The 18,013-nt window shown below is 44.4% G+C and overlaps 1 protein-coding gene across 4 annotated transcripts in view; it reads left to right on the top strand.

The window, feature by feature from the left end:
* The first annotated feature begins 397 nt into the window (after positions 1–397).
* The window catches only part of DDC (dopa decarboxylase), a 100,570-nt gene continuing 82,954 nt past the window's right edge, over positions 398–18,013 (top strand). For all 4 annotated transcript variants that reach the window (XM_057302876.2, XM_003810535.4, XM_055115942.2 and 1 more), the window contains exons 1-2: positions 398–517; positions 17,449–17,677. In XM_057302876.2, the coding sequence (XP_057158859.1) occupies positions 17,477–17,677 (201 nt within the window). In that variant the 5' untranslated portion in view covers positions 398–517; positions 17,449–17,476. The remainder of the gene's footprint in view (positions 518–17,448; positions 17,678–18,013) is intronic.

Below are 18,013 nucleotides of genomic sequence, written 5' to 3'. Positions count from 1 at the left end.
CATCTCACTTCACTTTCTCATCTGGGGAAGTGGGCTTGGGACCCTGAGCCTCCCGGGTATCACAGGGTCCTAATAGTCCCTCACAGAAGGAGCAGACCCAGACTGAGCACTCCCCAAATGCCACGCTGTCCCTTCCTCACTCTTGGAGTGGAGCCTGGGGGTTCTCAGAGTTGCTGGGAGAGTCCCAGGAGCCCTGGCCCCAAATCTGCATCCTACACAGTGCCTGGGAACACAGGGCCCATTTTTTCCTTGGCCTCTCCCCAGTCCCAGCAGGCCCTGATGCTCCTCTCCATCCTGCTAGGATGGCTCTCTCCCCCTGGGGGCAGAGTGGGGGCAGGAGGTGGTGGGAGGGTGGAGGGATGCTGCTCAGTAAATAATGCAGAGCCGGCAGCTCTGATTGGCTTCGGGGAGGCAGACACTCTGTCTACATAAATGGCAATCACATCTTCTGTGCCTCTTAACTGTCACTGTGGAGAGGAGAGAGAGAGGACAGAGAGCAAGTCACTCCCGGCTGCCTGTGAGTACTGCTCTTTGTCCTCATGGCTCACGCGTCCAGCTCTCTGGATGGCCGTGACCCTGGGGTTTGGGGTGGGAGGTTTGCTGGTTGATTCTAGCTGTGCTGAATTCCCCTCCTGCAGGAGGAAGGAGGTTCGGCTGACAGGGACAGCTGAGCATTCAGTGTGTGCAGGTGACACAGGGTTTACAGGAACTTTTCAAGAAAATAGGCACCAACCTAGGTCGGCTTGCTTTTTTGTGCTATCTGCAAGCAACAGGTCAGGCAGAGAATCTGAAACTTTGGATTGCTTTTTAGGCCACATTCCTAGAGCCATGACAGCAACATAACTAAGTGAGTGGAAATAATTTTCCAGACTGGCTCATGTGCATGTAGAGACCGTGGAGGCCACACGATGGGTGGGAAAGAAGGAGGCTATGCAGCCCCACAGACTCAGGTTTGCATTCAGATGCACACCTCCCTGGCCGCCTTTCCTTCCTCAGACGTGAAGGAGAGGAGCTAATTAACAGCATCCTCCCCCAGATCATAGTAAAAACCAGGTTTGATTTTATAAAGGGGCAGGCACACAATAGGTGCTCAATAAATGAGAGCTCTATTGTGAATAAGGGAGGAAAGTGTGAGGTCACTGAAAATGCTGCTGAGTGGTCTGCTGCGCCCTCCACAGCCTGTTTTCTTCAGTTTCCAAGCGAAATTCAGGCAGGTGACATGGGTTCTTCCCACAAGCTTGTTTCTCTCTTGAAGACTCCAAGGGCGAAGCTCCTTGCAAAAATTTCTCATTCAGATAAGCAGAGTTTCCCCTCCAAAAGGTGACAATCACTGCACAAAAGCTGGTCCTCTGTTGGTTTGTCAAGGGTGCCAGAGAAAAACACTCCTTTTGCTGGGGGCACCGGAGTCCTGCTGGCAGCGTGCGGTGACCCCAGACTAGAACACAGGCATCCTGGATGGCTGACCACAGAGCAAGTTAAGGGGTGTCTGGATGGTTCTGAAGGAAACAAAATCAAGCCATTCTCAGCAGTTTCTTTTCTTCCTGTCTTCTGGGCACACGCTAGGTGGGCCTCTACACACAGCCAGTGTGAAGAAAATAATTAAAATAAATCCCCCTTAACTCCCCTTGCCACAAATTCAAAGAGATAGCCTGGGGGATCTAATTACTTTTGTTTTCTGCTCTTCAAGATGTTGATTATTCTGAAGGTTTTACTTTCAGACACTCAACTTGAGTCAGCTCTTAAGTTTAGGGAACGGCTCTAGGAAAACCACACTACGCGGGTATTTTAAAAGAAGTGTTCTGCGGCTGGGCGCAGTGGCTCACGCCTGTAATCCCAACACTTTGGGAGGCTGAGGCGAGTGGATCACCTGAGGTCGGGAGTTCAAGACCAGCCTGACCAACATGGTGGAACCGTATCTCTACTAAAAATACAAAAATTAGACAGGCGTGGTTGTGCGTGCCTATAGTCCCAGTTACTCAGGGGGCTGAAGCAGGAGAATTGCTTGAACCCGGGAGGCGGAGGTTGCAGTGAGCTGAGATCATGCCATTGCACTGCAGCCTGGACAACAGAGCGAGACTCTGTCTCCAAAAAAAAAAAAAAAAAAAAAAAAGAAATGTTCTGATGTTTTGTGTTTGTCTGGTGCTTGTTGGCATTTCTGGAGGAAGACATTCAGGGAGCCCAGAGGCACCTCGTGGGCATATGGGACAGCGATGGATGCAGGACCTCGTAGAAAAGGTTAGAATCCCACTGTGTTGAGAGACAGCAGAGGGTCCTGGTCTTCTGGTTTGTACAGAGGCAAGTGTGAAAGCCATTTCTGAGCCGTGCCTGCTGCATGCTTCCCTCAGCCTCTTCGCATTGCTGTAAAGGGGATCAGGCTGCTACTTTGCAGAGCTGATGTGAAGTTTAGGAGGATATAGGTAAAGGGCTTACACTGCTGCCCTGTATATGGCAACTATTCAACATTTCTTCTGCTTTGGAGGAGGTAGGGGAGAGGCACTTCTCTTGGGGCATGGAGGGCAGCAGAGTTTGTTGAGCCTCTGCCTGTTTCTGTTGGGATCAGCCCAGGTGGGTGGAGGCAGACGTGTGTCTGCGGGCTCAGCACTCCCACCCGAAGCCACATTCCCCTGTTCTCTCATGTGCAGTGAACCAGGCAGGAGCCCTGGACCACGCTCTGGGTTGCAGGCACCACCTTCCCCATCCCCAGTGAGAGCCCTGTTTAGAGTCCTGTGGTCTCATCTCTGGCCATGGTGAGGACACAGGCAGCTGACAGTGCAGGTGTAAGTGGATTCCCAGGCCAAAGGTGTGTTAGGAAAATGCTGGCTTCAGAACACCAGCACCCACTCCTTCACTTACTGGCTGTGTGGCTGTGGTCAAGTTAAACAGCAATAACTCTACTGGCCTGGCAGTGTTGTGAGCGTGTTCAGGGAGATAATGTATACCACGAGCTTATCAGGAGCTTGAGCACTGCTGATTTGTTTGGTTTCTTGGACAATAGGATGTGGCAACCAAAGCTCAACAGATTCTCAGGATTTTTTCTTGGAGGGGGGCACCTCAAGTGCAGGCTTCTTAGCAACACCAGGCCCCAGGCCAGCAGCTGTTCAATATGAGGAATAGGGAAGCATTCACTGTGAATGTAGAAGTCAATATTTACCACCAAATTGGCTCATAAGGACTCCCCAAAGAGTGTACCAAAGCATACTAAATAGATTCACAGTGCAGGTGTCCTGTGTTTGTAATAGACGGTAAACCAGGACATGTTGTGGGCACTGGATATTATGACTATGATGAAAAGAAGCAACCAGCTAGAACATAATTCGAATTGTCTCAAGCCAATAGCAAAGGCAGATGGTTATGATCTCTTGTGAACTATTAATGTGACTGCAAGAGAAAGGGGGAAAGAATTGAGAAAAAATAAGGGAAAAAATTTGTAAGGGGGGGTGATTTCTGAAAAGTTTCTTCTGACATAACTCTTCAATAAAATGAAAACAAAGGAGAAAAGTTAAAATTACCTAGTAGTTATCATATAAACTTTCAAAATTAGCAACCATGAATGAAAATAATAAAATTTGAATGTTTTAAGGTTTAAAGTTAAAATGTGAATGAAGGAGCAAAGCTTACAGAGATGGAGTGTCTATGCTCAATGCCTGATGGTGGGTGACATTTCTGTATCATTCCAGTTTTTCAAAAAGAAATTGACAACACGCAAAAAGAACTGTACAACTCACATGTCTCAATTCCACTGGGGAATTAATATCTTTGAGAGACAGACCCAATAGGTGCGACCTATATGGTGATGGTGGGGTGGCATCTACTCATGACGGTGCTGCCCATAACAGCAAACAGCTAACAGGCAAAGTGGGGATGGATGATGTCATAGGAACACGGTGAAATCCTCACTCAGCAGCCCTTAATAAGTGCAAATAGGAGCGTTATGTTAAGGAAATTCTGCATATTGTAATTAGGCATAAAGGAAAAATGTCAAGTGAAAAAAGGATCCCCAGTCATACACACATCCTCATTGCAACTATTTGAATTGTCTACGGTCAGGACTAAAATGGAATAATATCAACCAGTTTCATGTCCTTGGCATTCTTTTTTGTCTTTGGAAATTGCTCAAGTTATGAATTTTTCCAGCCAGCATTAACTTAGGTCACAGCATGGTTACAGAGATATGAGTGGAAGTAGCATCTTTCCATGGGAGGAAAACTGAAAACAAAGACAAACTTCTCTATGGCTCCTTTCCATGGATAATTGTTGGCCAAGAATCTACTTTGACAGAGCATTGTTTATTAAACAGGGAATGAATAAGAAACAGCTGCACAAAGCTCCTTCCTCCTTCATGTCAGCAGAGGAGCAACGCTTTCCCCTGAATTTTGATCTTTGTTTGTTGTAGAAATTTTCTCCCTTTTCTCTTATGCTACCTCAGAAGAAGAGGCTTCTGCCTGTCTTTTGTAGCATCAATAATAATAATTGCTAGACACAGGTTTACAGTCCAAAGTGCTCTCTGCCTGCATGAGCTTGTGGCCTCATTTTACAAGTAAAGAAACACACTCAGAGAGGCCAAGACATCAGCCAGCAGCTGCATGCCTCTTGCCGCAGAGCTATGGACTCAAGCTGTTTTCTCTGAATGCAAATCCACCATTCTTTCTACTCTTCATGAGGAGGAGGAGGAGGACTGTCCTGTGGAATTGTAGTGCTGAAAGCATAGCTCCACTTGATTGTGGCAGTTCCATTTTCCAACGCAGACCAATCTCGCCAAGGAGGCCAGCTGGGCGGAGTGGGACTTAGAACCCAGTGCAAAGTCCCTTACAGGAGTTCCTTTCTGGACAGAAACTCCCTTGAGATGATGGATTTGATTCCTCCTGAATTTGCACAGGTGTGGCGAGTGAAATGCTATGCTTCGAGCATCTACCTTGTAATTATCTTGTACTCTCTTCATGGTTCTGTGTGGTGCCTAGGATGATGGCCATGGTACAGATTGCAAGTGGAGCTGCAATGGAGTGGACGTGTGTGTTTCTCCCAACATTCCTATGTTGAAATCCTCACCTGCAATGTATTAGGAAATAGCAACTTTGAGAGGTGATTAGGTCATGAAGTCAGAGCCCTCATGAATGGAATGAGTACCCTTATAAAAGAGACCCTAGAGAGACCCATCACCCCTTTCACCATGTGAGGACATAGAGAGAAGGCTATGTCTATGAGAAACAAGCCTCACCAGATACCAAATCTGCCGGGGCCTTAATCTTGGACTTCCAGCCTCAGAACTCTAAGAAATCATTGTCTGTTGTTTATAAGCTGCCCAGTCTATAGTACTTTTTATAGTAGCCCAAAGGGACTAAGATAGGGGGCTTGGCCATGGTCTCACCTCCAGCCAAGTGCTGCCCAAACCCTTTCTCTTTCTGGTTACCATTTGTAACGAACATGATCTATAAGCAAACAAGGCACCGTGGAAGCTGCGGTGCCCCTGTGGTCCTCAGTAGGCATTCAGGAAATCATTCCTTGCAGCCCTAGGAGAAACTGGTATTACAAGTTTCTAATCCTGAAGTTACTTAAGCCATGCTCTTTTCATCAACTGATATGCATCTGGCTACAGCTGTTAGAGATGCTCTGTACCTGTGTTTGAGTCCAGGACATTCTCTCAGGTGCCTTCAGGAGCCAGACTGCAGGAATTCAACTGTGGCCTCATCTGACTATAGCAGGTGTGGAGTCTTGGTTCAGTTGTGCAGCCTCTCTGCGCCTCGGTCTTCTCATCTGTTAAAGGGAGTTAATAGTAGTCCTGACAAGGTTCTTATGAAGATTAAATACGAGAACCAGGCAAAGAGCTTAACGTGGTTCTTGGCACATGTAAGTTCATATCAATGTTAACTATTTTTTAGACCAATGAGAGAGTGCCTATTTAAACAAGAACACCCGGGTTTACATAAAAGTAGTGGTACAAGTGTAAGACAGTCGCAAGTGTGTGTGCGTATGTGTGTGTGTGGTGCCCTGGCTTTATTGTGTCAATTATAAGTACAGACACTTTGGCCTACAGGATGAAGGAAACAGGGGTTCTGCCTTGGCTTTGCTGCAACCAGCTTCACACCTGGGACAGTCCTTTCCTTCTCTGGGTCCCTGGTCCCTCCCTTTTAAAATGAGCACAGTAATAGCTCTCACCAATAAAGCATTAAAGGAGCTAAGATGTCAGCCTGTCCTGGGTCTCGTTTCCAACAGATCTCTTGTCTCCCCCACTGACTCCAAACCACACAAGCCATGCTTCTCAGGAACCCAGGACACCCGGATTGTGGTAGGGTTCTGCCAATGGGAGGTTTAGTGGGAGGCTTGAAGGCAGAGGTACCACCATCCCCGTGACACTAGCTCAGCCTCCTCCTCCATGCCTGCTGTCCCGGCAAGCCTGACCTGGTGGCAGCTTTGCACGGACAGCCTGGATCCTGGTTCCAGGAGCACAGTCTCTCCCATCTCTCCATCCGAGGGATGGGAGTGCATCATATTGGCCATAGAGGTTACCTGAGCTTCCTCGGTTACCTAAGGTCACCCAGCTAATAAGCCTTGGAGATAAGACGCAAGCCGAGTTCTCTGGATCCAGAGTCCACCCTTCTCCCCCGCAGTGCCATGCTGCCTCCCAGAACACTTTCTATTTATGTTGCTTTTTACCCATGTGAGGAAGTCTGTGATGTTTCTCTCTCTGTAGTTGAGAAAACTCATGTGCTAAGGGCCTCAGTGACACAGAATCTTCATGACTTTCTGAAGAATGCTGCGGGAACCTGGGGTCAATCATGTAGAATAATCGGCTTTGAGGACCACAGTCTCTGAGAAGAGCAGTTGTATGGAAAGTAGGCCTGAGCACTAACTCTGGCTCTAGTCCCTGACTGTTATCTCATCAAAGAATCTGACAAATCTGTCAGCGCTACCTAAGTATTGTAAGCTAAAAAAACCCAGCAGTTGCAAAACAGTGGATTTCCAGTTTGTAAACAGATGAGTTTGAGAGCTGTGGAAGAGAAATACAAGTGAAGATAATGTGTCCTAGAAAGGGAGGAAGGAAGGAGCTGAGGAAGCCGGCCTCAAAAGCCTCAAAATGAGGCCACTTCTGCCCAGTTAATAATTTTATTTTTTACTTAAAGAAAATTAATAGACTTTCACGGCAGTTTCAGGTGTAAAGGAAAATTGGACAGAAAGTAGAGAGTCCTCATATTTCCCCTCTCCCCCTGCCCCCCACAGTTGCCCTATTATTAATGAAAACATTTTACTGAACACTGACTCTGCAGCAGGCTCTCACCCCGTCATCTCATTCATCTTCCCAGCAGCACTGGAGGGAGGTATTTGCATGCATTCTTGCTTTCACAGAGGCTGAGAAGGAGCCTCAGAAAGGGGTGGAGGTTAAAGGTAACAGAGTAACTGAAAGCAGTGACTCTTGACCTCGGGTCTGCCTGACACTTGGTGGTGTAGCTGGAGGCCACTTGTGAGCGGATTTAGATTATTCACGTGCCTCCTGGCCACTGACAAAAATGCTCATGTAAAGCTTCTTAGTGGCCTGTTGTGTAACCAGAGTCTTAAGGGTTAAAGAAAGAACTTTTTTTGAGGCAAGTTTATCAGATAGCCATTCTCCTGTGATTAAAAAGCTCTCATGGCTAGAAACTTCTTTATGGTCTTGCTTGGAAGCATTTCTCCTACTGAATATTTTTATGGTCTTTGAACCCACAGAGAAAATGTCCATCAGGAAACCAGTCAGGCTGGGTACGGTGGTTCACACCTGTAATCCCAGCACTTTGGGAGGCCAAGGCAGGCAGATCACGAGGTCAGGAGTTCAAGACCATCCTGACCAATAAGGTAAAACCCCATCTCTACTAAAAATACAAAAATTAGCCAGGTGTGGTGATGCATACCTGTAGTCCCACCTACTCAGGAGGCTGAGGCAGGAGAATCGCTTGAACCTGGGAGGCGGAGGTTGCAGTGAGCCAAGATCGTTCCACTGCATTCCAGCCTGGGCGACAGAGCAAGACTCCATCTCAAAAAAAAAAAAAAAAAAAAAAGAAAAGAAAGAAAAGAAAAGAAAAGAAAAAAAGAAAGCAGCTAATCCAGGGGGAAATCAGCCAAATTAATGTTGTGCCTGGATTTATAACTATATGCTTGAGGGGGATAGTGAGCCAGAGCCTCAGTCCCAAAAGCTTAAGTGTTTTCTGAGACATAAACTATGGCTCCTTTTTTCTGGAATAGTGTAAAAAATGTCAACCCTATTCTTTTCATCAGGATGGAAAAGGAAAGTCAAGAGAGGCTGAACAAAGTCTCCAGTGTCCCGGTGTTTGCAGCAAAATCATGTCTTGCGTGCATGAACAGGCAGTACCATGGACAGATCCACAGTGCATGGTTGCCATCCCCACTCCGGGCTTGTGAGGAATTCACTACCTCACATGCACAGTGGCATGGATGGGCTTGCCCGTGGTGCTAGGGGCCTGGGCTGCGTTCTCTTCAGTGGCTGTGGCAGAGAAGTCCTAAGAGTGAAATTGCAGTGCCCAGACTGCGGGACACTTAGTCAAGTGCTGAGCATGGAGGGCTAGATGCTGGGCAGGGACTGAGACAGGAGATGGCACAGGTGGAAGTGGTCAAGACTCAATGGTGGGAGGGGCTGTGGCTCCTGAGCCATAGTGTCTCCTGTGACTCTTCCTTGTGGCAAATATGTGAGGGGCTGGTGATTTGAATTGTCTCAAAGGTAGAGAGTAGAGTCCAATAGGGTATATTACAGAAACAAAATGTCTAGAGGACCAAATATCATTCATTCATTCATCATTCAGCAAATACCTACAGTGCTCTCTGTTGTCCAGGGCCTCTGACTGGTCCTGCAAATGCAAAAATAAATAAGTTGAGGACCCTGCTTGGAGAAGCCCACCATTAGCAAAGGGTGTTATTGAAATGTTGCATTACAACAAAATAACCCCACAGGTCAATCAGGAGGTCTGAGGGAGTTCAGGGGAGTCCATCTCTTCTTGAAGCATGTGGGGCTGGAGATGAGCTCTGACTGTTGCTGATGCAAAAAGACATTGAGCCAGAAGTCCAGGGAGGCAGCCGGCTCACCGTGCACAGGCAATGCACCACAGGGGCTGCATGGAGAATAGCGCAGCATGGAGCATAGTGTGGGGTAGAGAATAGTGTGGAGAATAGTGTCGTGTGCAGCTGCTGGAACACTGGGCAGATTATGTCAACAGAAGCTATTTCAAGGGCCTGGAGAGGCATAAGCCACAGCCTTTATCATAGGCTAAGTCTTCCAGCTAATATTTACACAGCTTGGGGGCATAAAATATCAAACAGCTACAAATGAGCACAAGATTCTCTGTGGCTTCATGCTAAGAGCCTTCTAAAAAGGTCTTTGTGGGAAATAATCTGTGAATAAATAACAGAGAATAATTTAAAATATAAGAACCAGGTCTTACTTTACACTTTGACTAGGAATATTTCTTTTGGTGTATGTGGTATGTGTCTGCTTGTTGTGTTTTTTTATTCCAGAGCCACATGCTTTGGCCTGGTGCTGTGACTTAAAGCTGATACCCCCAGAAGCTGAGCGTCTTTCTGAATCTTTCCCAGCTACCCCTTCTGAGTCTTCAGCTTGCTGCCTCACATGTGTGGCCCCCCAGGAGGGCAAATAGATATAGCTAGAATATTTGCTTCAAAAGGCATTGCTAATGGTCACACATCAGGTACAAGTCCTGAAGAAAAGATTATGAGATTTCACTACATAAAAATTGACATTCTCATAGGTCAGAATAGAATTATAAGCAAATTGGGTCCAACAAAAATGAGGAAAATGCCTGCAAAACATTTAACAGACGTAAGAGTAGAATTATTAGTATATTAGAACTCTCACAATTAAATAGGAAATATCTAACACCCTAGTGGAAAAGAATGCAGTGAGCAAGAAATTCATTAAAAAAGTAATCCAAATGGCAAAGAAACACACGAAAAAGCTATTCAGCTTCATTAGTCAAAGTACAATGGGGCCGGGCGCGGTGGCTCACGCCTGTAATCCTAGCATTTTGGGAGGCTGAGGCGGGTGGATCACTTGAGGTCAGGAGTTAGAGACCAGCCTGGCCAACATGGTGAAACCCTGTCTCTACTAAAAATACAAAAAAAATAGCCGGGCATGGTGGCATGCGCCTGTAATCCCACCTACTCAGGAGGTCAAGGCGGGAGAATTGCTTGAACCTGGGAGGCAGAGGTTGCAGTGAGCCCAGATCACACCACTGCACTCCAGCCTAGGCGATAGAGTGAGGCCCTGTCTCAAAAAAAAAAAAAAAAAAAAAAAAAAGTACAACGGAATCATTAAGGCTGGTTAAACTTAAAATGAATATTCAAGCCCAGTGATTGTATGGTAAAATGAGCATTCTTATACAATCCCTATTGGGAAAGTAATTTGGTTAAAAAAAAAAGATGTTTTAGGGGAAATTTTGGCAATATATTTTCAAGACACTAAAAATATTTATCTCTAGAAGAATTTGTTCTAAATAAATTATAAAATAAGTGTTCTCCTTTTTATAAATTTTTAATGCAAAAGAAAGTGTGCAGAAATGTAAACAAGAGGTTGCACATTTTAGGATTATTTGGAAAAGCTAATAGCTGACATTTATTGAGTGCTAATTTGTTACCATTTATTTATTTAGTTGTTACACAAAGTTCTTCAAGGTATTACAGGCATACCTCTTGTGAAAGGAAAATATCTTAGGCCCTTTCAAGCTGGGAACCACTCAGGGAAAATCTGTCTCCCATTCTATTCAAGTCATCCCTTTGCTCACAGAGATAGATGCATATTTTGATTGCCTTCTTTAGAAAGACTTATCAGAAACTCAAAAGAACGCAACTAACTGTATCTCACCTACCGTGATCTGGGAGCCCATAGCGGGAGGGCCTTGCTTTGCACTGTCTCACCTTTCTGGATGGAACTAATGTACTTCTTTCAAATTGATTGATGTCTCCTGTCTCCCTAAAATGTATAAAACCAAGCTTGGCCACATGTCATAAGGACTTCCTGAGGCTGTGTCACGGGTGTGTCCTCAACCTTGGCAAAATAAACTTTCTAAATTAACTGAGACCTGTCTCAAATTTTCGGTGTTCACACCTCAGAAATATTGCAAATTCAGTTCCAGGTGACCACCATAAAGGGAGTCGCATGAATTTTTTCTCTCCAGTGCATACAAAAGTTCTGTTTACACTATACTGTAGTCTATTAAGTGTGCAATAACATTATATATAAAAAGTATATACCTTAATTTAAAAATAATGTATTGCTAAAAATGCTAATGATCATCTGATCCTTCAGCAAACATAATCTTTTTGCTGGTGCAGGGTCTTGCCTCCATGTCGATGGCTGCTGACTGGTCAGGGTGGTAGTACCTGAAAGTTATGGTAGCTGTGGCAATTCCTTAAAACAAAGTAACAATGAAGTTTGCTGCATCGATCAACTCTTCCTTTCATGAAGGATGCCTCTGTAGCATGTGATGCTGTTTGATAGCATTTTACCCCCAGTAGAACTTCTTTCAGAATTGGAGTCAGTTCTCTTAAATCTTGCTGCTGCTTTAGCAACTCAGTTTATGTAATATTCTAAATTCTTTGCTGTTGTTTCAACAATACTCACAGCCTCTTCAACAAGAATAGACTCTATCTCAAGATGTCTTTGCTCATCCACGAGAAGCAACTAATCTGTCCAATTTTATCATGAGATTGCAGCAATTCAGTCATATCTTCAGGCTCCATTTAAAATTCTAGTTCTCTATTTCCACCATATCTGCAGTGACTTCTTCCACTGAAATTTTGAAACTTGAAGTCATCTGTGAGGATTGGAATCAACTTCTTCCAACTCCTGTTAATGTTGATATTGTGACCTCTTTCCATGAATCACAAATGTTCTTTTTTTTTTTTTTTTTTTGAGACAGAGTCTCGCTCTGTCGCCCAGGTTGGAGTGCAGTGGTGTGATCTTGGCTTACTGCTGCAAGCTCTGCCTCCCAGGTTCATGCCATTCTCTTGCCTCAGCCTCCCGAGTAGCTGGGACTACAGGAGCCTGCCACCACACCTGGCTAATTTTTTTTGTATTTTTAGTACAGATGGGGTTTCACCGTGTTAGCCAGGATGGTCTCGATCTCCTGACCTCGTGATCCACCCGCCTCGGCCTCCCAAAGTGCTGGGATTACAGGAGTGAGCCACTGCACCCGGCCCACAAATGTTCTTAATGGCATCTAGAATAGTAAATTCTTTCCAAAAGGTTTTCAATTTACTTTGCTGAAGTTCATCAGAGGAATGACTATCTATGGCAGATGCAGCCTTATGAAATGCATTTCTTAATAAGACTTGAAAGTCTAAATTACTCTTTGATCAATGGACTGTAGAATGGATGTCGAGTTAGCAGGAATGAAAACATTAATCTCCTTGTACATCTTGCTCTTGAGTGACCAGGTGCATTGTCAATGAGCAGTAATATTTTTGAAAGGAATCTTTCCTTCTGAGAAGTATCTCTCAACAATAGTCTTCAAATATTCAGTAAACCATGCTGTAAACAGATGTGCTGTCATCCAGGCTTTGTTGTTCCATTTATAAAGCACAGGAAGAGTAGATTTGGCATAGTTTTTAAGGGCCCTAGGATTTTCAGAATAATAAGTAAGCATAGGCTGCAACTTAAAGTCACTAGCTGTGTTACCCCCTTTGAGAGTCAGCCTGTGCTTTGAAGTTTTGAAGCCGGGCATTGACTTCTCCTCTCTGGCTATGAAAGCCCTAGAGGGCTTCTTGTTCCAATAGAAGGCTATGATGTCTATATTGAAAATCTATGGTTTACCGTAGCCACCTTCATGGATTATCTTTGCTGGATCTTCTGGATAACTTGCTGCAGCTTCTCCACTGGCTCTTGCTGTTTCACCTTGCACTTCTATGTAATGGAGACAGCTTCTTTCCATAAACCTCATGAAAAAAACTCTGCTAACTTCAGGCATTTTTCTGCAACTTTCTCACCTCTCTCAGTCTTCATAGAATTGAAGGCAGTTAAGACCTTACTCTGGATTGGGCTTTGGCTTAAGGAAATGTTGTGGCTGGTTTGACCTTCAATTCAGACCATTAAAACACTCTCCATATCAGAAATAAGGCTATTTTGCTTAGCATTCATGTGCTCACTGGAGTTATACTTCTAATTTCCTTCAATAACTTTTCCATTGCTTTCATAGCCTGGATAACTGTTTGGCTTCACTTTTGACCTGGCTCAACTTTTGACATGCCTTCCTCACTCAGCTGAATCATTTCTAGCTTTTGATTTAAAGTGAGAGACATACTACCTACTCTTCTTGTCACTTGAATACTTAGAGGCCTTTGCAGGGTTACTAACTGACCTAATTTCAATATTGTCACATCTTAGAGAACAGGGAGGCCCAAGGAAAGGAAGGAAGACAGGCGAATAACGGGTCAGTGGTTCAGTCAGACACAAATTTATTAAGTTGACCATCATGTGGGTGTGGTCCATGCTGTCCCAAAACAATTACAATAGTAACATCAAAGATTGCTGACCATAGATCACTATAACAGATTAATAATAATGAAATGGTTTGAAATATTACAAAAGTTTCTGAAATGTAACACAGAGTCATTGAGTGAGCACATGCTTTTGGAAACATTGTGCCTATAGACTTGCTGGATTCAGGGTTGTCACAAACCTTCTATTTGTAAAAAATGCAATAAAACGGGGTGTACCTATACTATTATTGTCACGATTTTTGTTGCCAGTTAAAGAAAATGAGGTTTAGCATGGCAGCAATTTACGCTGGGTTGTACAGCTAATACATGCTATTATAATAGCTAATACATGCAATTATGATAGCTAATACATAGAATCAGGGTGTGACTCGCAGTCCTTTCTTTGGCTCTCGGTCTTGGAGTGTTGGCCACTGGGATACACCAATGCTTCCCACTATGTGGGTGAAAATTGGAAATAATATGGATGCTCAACAATAGAGGTACATGTTGTGAATATGGTACATTCACATTGTGAAATACTTGTGAGAAATCACACAATAGAAAAGTATTTATTGGGCAGGTGCGGTGGCTCATGCCTGCAATCCCAGCACTTTGGAAGGCCAAGGCAGACAGAACACTTGAGATCAGGAGTTCAAGACCAGCCTGACCAACATGGCGAAATCCTGTCTCTACTAAAAATACAAAAAAAAAATTAGCCAGGTGTGTGCCACCATGCCCTGTAGTCCCAGCTACTCGGGAGGCTGAGGCAGGAGAATCACTTGAACCTGGGAGGCAGAGGTTGCCGTGAGCCAAGATCGCACCACTGCACTCTAGCCTGGGTGACAGAGCAAGACTCCGTCTCAAAAAAAAAAAAAAAAAAAAAAGAAAAAGTATTTATCAACATGAGAAATGTACTTAGAAATTAGTAAAGAAAAACAGGCTAGCAAAAAGATCTGCAGTGTGATACCATCTGAGTTAAAAATTTGAGTCATATTAATTTGAAATACTTCCACTTGAGGTGAAAACCAAGTTTCACTGTATGTGCAAAATTAAAAAAAAACAGTCACTTCAAACTAAAAACTAATTTCAAAGCCTGCAGGCCCCAAGGAATTGTAAGCTGGCTGCTTTAGCACATGGCCATGATGTTTTGCTGGTGAACAGGACACTCCTTGGTCGTTGGCTTAAGAAGCACAAAGGTGCAACAGAACTTCAGACAGTCATTGTGGTTGTTCTCATGCTTGTTAGTTTGGCATTTGCTGTTGCTATAATCTAGAGTCTAATCTTACGTCTCAATCACTGCCACTCAAGCACTCACTAGCTGAGAAATGCATCCTCAAACAATAGCTTTAACATGGGGGCTGGATCTAATAAGCCTTGAAATGACATAAAAACTTCTGTAACTGTTCATTTAACAGAGAACATGGAAGTAAAAATGTTAGAGAGAATGCCAATGGAAGGAAAAGCACATTCTAGCAGGTTTACCTTTGTCAAAGTACCTTGACCAAACATCAGCCAAGCTCCTCTGGCCCAAGAGGGAAGAGCTTAGCCAAGTCTCCTCCTTGGCTTTCTGGGCACAACTTTGATGTCCAATCAGGCTCATGTGCTTCCACTTTTGGTATCTCATCCAGAGTTCCTTTTTCCCCTCCACCCTTGATACTTACCCAAGTTCCTCTTAGTAATTTTCCACCCAGGGACCCTCTCACCTGACCGTTGGCTGTAAGTCCCTATGTGCCCCTGTTGTTTTTGGAATTGAGTTCAGTCCCTCCCTTTTTGCAACATTCTATCCCTATTGCAGTGGTCTTGAGTAAAATCTGTCTTGTCACTTTTAACAAGTGTCTGGTGAACAATTTTTCTTTACCACCTTTAACCTCACAAAAATTGTTAAAAATCCCAGCATGGACAATGGGGAAAGTAGAGAAGTGCTGGAAGCTGATAGTAAGGTCATCACCATTGCTAATAACAGTGAATTTAGAGTATTCCTAAGCACTTAACTCCCATGGGAAAATTTATCTTAAATTTGTCCTGGAGCCAGCTATAAATTTGAATCCTATTTCTGCAATTACTGGTCATGTGATCTTGGGCATGTCACATTGCCTCTCTGAGCTTCCATTTCCTCATCTGCAAAACTTTGGAGTATGAAAAAGATTTGAAAATGCATCCCTATGCATTTTCCTTGTGCCATCCTATGCAGAAGACGTGCCTTATGGAGAAAATACATGTGTTAGAGAAGCTTCCCCAGACAGGAATTACAGTGCTGTTGGCTGTGAGTCCATCCCTAGCATGCAATTGTCTCTCATAAATAGAAAATATTCTAGAGGCTGGGAGCAGTGGCTCGTGCCTGTAATCCCAGCACTTTGAGAGGCCGAGGCTGGTGGATCACCAGAGGTCAGGGGTTTGAGACCAGCCTGGCCAACGTGGTGAAACCCCGCCTCTACTAAAAATACAAAAATTAGCTGGGCATAGTGGTGGGTGCTTATAATCCCAGCTACTCAGGAGACTGAGGCAGGAGAATCACTTGAACCCGGGAGGCAGAGGTTGCAGTGAGCCGAGATCGTGCCATTGCACTTTAGCCTGGGTGACAAGAGCAAAACTCCGTTTCAAAAAAATAAACACATAAAATAAAGTAAAATAAAAATTCTAGAAAGACATGTGCCAGAATTTTGGGTTGTGGGATTTTAGGCTTATCTTTTTCTTTGTGTTGTTCACTGTCCTGTTTTGAAAATACAATTGATTCTTATTCACATATTCCACCTATGCAAATTCTCCTACTTGCTAAAATTCATTTGTAACCCCCAATGTCAATAAATATCAATACTCATGGTGCTTTTGAGACCACTCAGGGACGTACATATGTGTAGCGTAGTGGAGAATGTGCTTGTCCAATGCGTATGTTCCCAGCTGAGGCTGAACAAAGGGACACACTACCTTCTTGCTTCAGCTCTCATAATGTAAACGTGTCCTTCTCTCTGTCTATTCAGTGCCACATCCTTCACATTTTTATGTTTTTCTTCTTGGTGATTTTGCTGTTTAAAATGACCCCCAAATGTGGTGCAGAAGTGCTGTCTAGCCATCCTATGCACAAGACGTGCCTTATAGAGAAAATATATGTGTTAGAGAAGCTTCCCCAGACAGGAGTTACAGTGCTGTTGGCTGTGAGTCCAATGTTCATGAATCAATATATATTAAATAAAGTGTCTCTTAAAAACACATGAAAAGTTTATGTATTGATTTGTTGACAAAAATATTGGGATCATGCTTCAGGAAATTGTATTTCCCCTAGAAGAAATGGTTCAGTATTCACTAATTCAGAGTTTATGGCCATGGCAACTGTTGTAGATAGAACACAGCTACCAGCAATAATGAGAATTGCCTGCATATTACTTATGCAAAGAGGGAGGAGAGCATTAGTTTTAAAAAGCAGATGGTGCGTAAAGGTGCAGTTCCATCTGTGACAGAATCAAGAGGAGAGAAGAAGACTAACTTTGAGGGGGTGTGCTGCCCCAGGCTCTGAGCTGAGGCTTGTGTGCATTGTGTGACTGTGCCTTCATGCCCTCCTGAGAGGTCAGCATCACAGTCTTCATTTCCCAGATGAGGAGAGGGGCTCTAAGGGGCAAGCTTGTCTCTTTCAAAGGCAGGTAAGGGCAGAGGCAGGACTTGGACCAGTGTTTGTCATTAAAGTTGGAATCGATCATGAAAATAAATGTGTGCTTCTAGTCTATTGAAATAAAGTGACATTGTGTTGTTCCCAGTTGAATAGCTGGTGAAGAGGAGAAGCAGCTTTTGCCTCAGTCCCAAATCCAGTGCCGTTTCTACCTCCTACAGACATGGAGGGAAAGCGCCCCTTACTTGGGATCCAAGTGGCCTCCAGGGCATGCAGTCACTGCCCAGGTGTCCCTACCCACGGCTTGCTTGGTATCCCCGCCTTCCAGTTCAGAGGTTGCAAAATTTGCTCACTGAATCATTTTCTTTCTGCAGTTTTCACCTCTGACAGAGCCCAGACACCATGAACGCAAGTGAATTCCGAAGGAGAGGGAAGGAGATGGTGGATTACGTGGCCAACTACATGGAAGGCATTGAGGGACGCCAGGTCTACCCTGACGTGGAGCCCGGGTACCTGCGGCCGCTGATCCCTGCCGCTGCCCCTCAGGAGCCAGACACGTTTGAGGACATCATCAACGATGTTGAGAAGATAATCATGCCTGGGGTAAGTGTGTATCCAAGGTCAGAAAACAAGAGGGCTACAACTCACATAGCCCCTACTTGGCTCTGAGCAATTCATGTGCGTTGTTTCAAGGAATCCCTATGGCAGTCAGGTTGGAGAGAAACTTTTGTCATTTCTATTTTACAATTGAGGAAACTGAGGCTCAGAGAGGTTAGGTGGTCCACCTCAGGTCACACAGCTAGTACACAATGAAGTCAGGATTAAAATCCAAATCCAAGGGCAGTGAGGCTCTTTCCCCCAGGTCCCCTGAGACTCAGTCCCTGCCCAGAGACACTCGGTACATAGAGCGTGTCCTCATATACATTAGGAAGCAAGACA

The sequence above is a fragment of the Pan paniscus genome, chromosome 6, assembly GCF_029289425.2.
Source record: "Pan paniscus chromosome 6, NHGRI_mPanPan1-v2.0_pri, whole genome shotgun sequence".
Taxonomy (NCBI): domain Eukaryota; kingdom Metazoa; phylum Chordata; class Mammalia; order Primates; family Hominidae; genus Pan; species Pan paniscus.
Note: the sequence above shows the minus strand (reverse complement) of the source record. Positions and strands in the feature narration are given on the sequence as shown.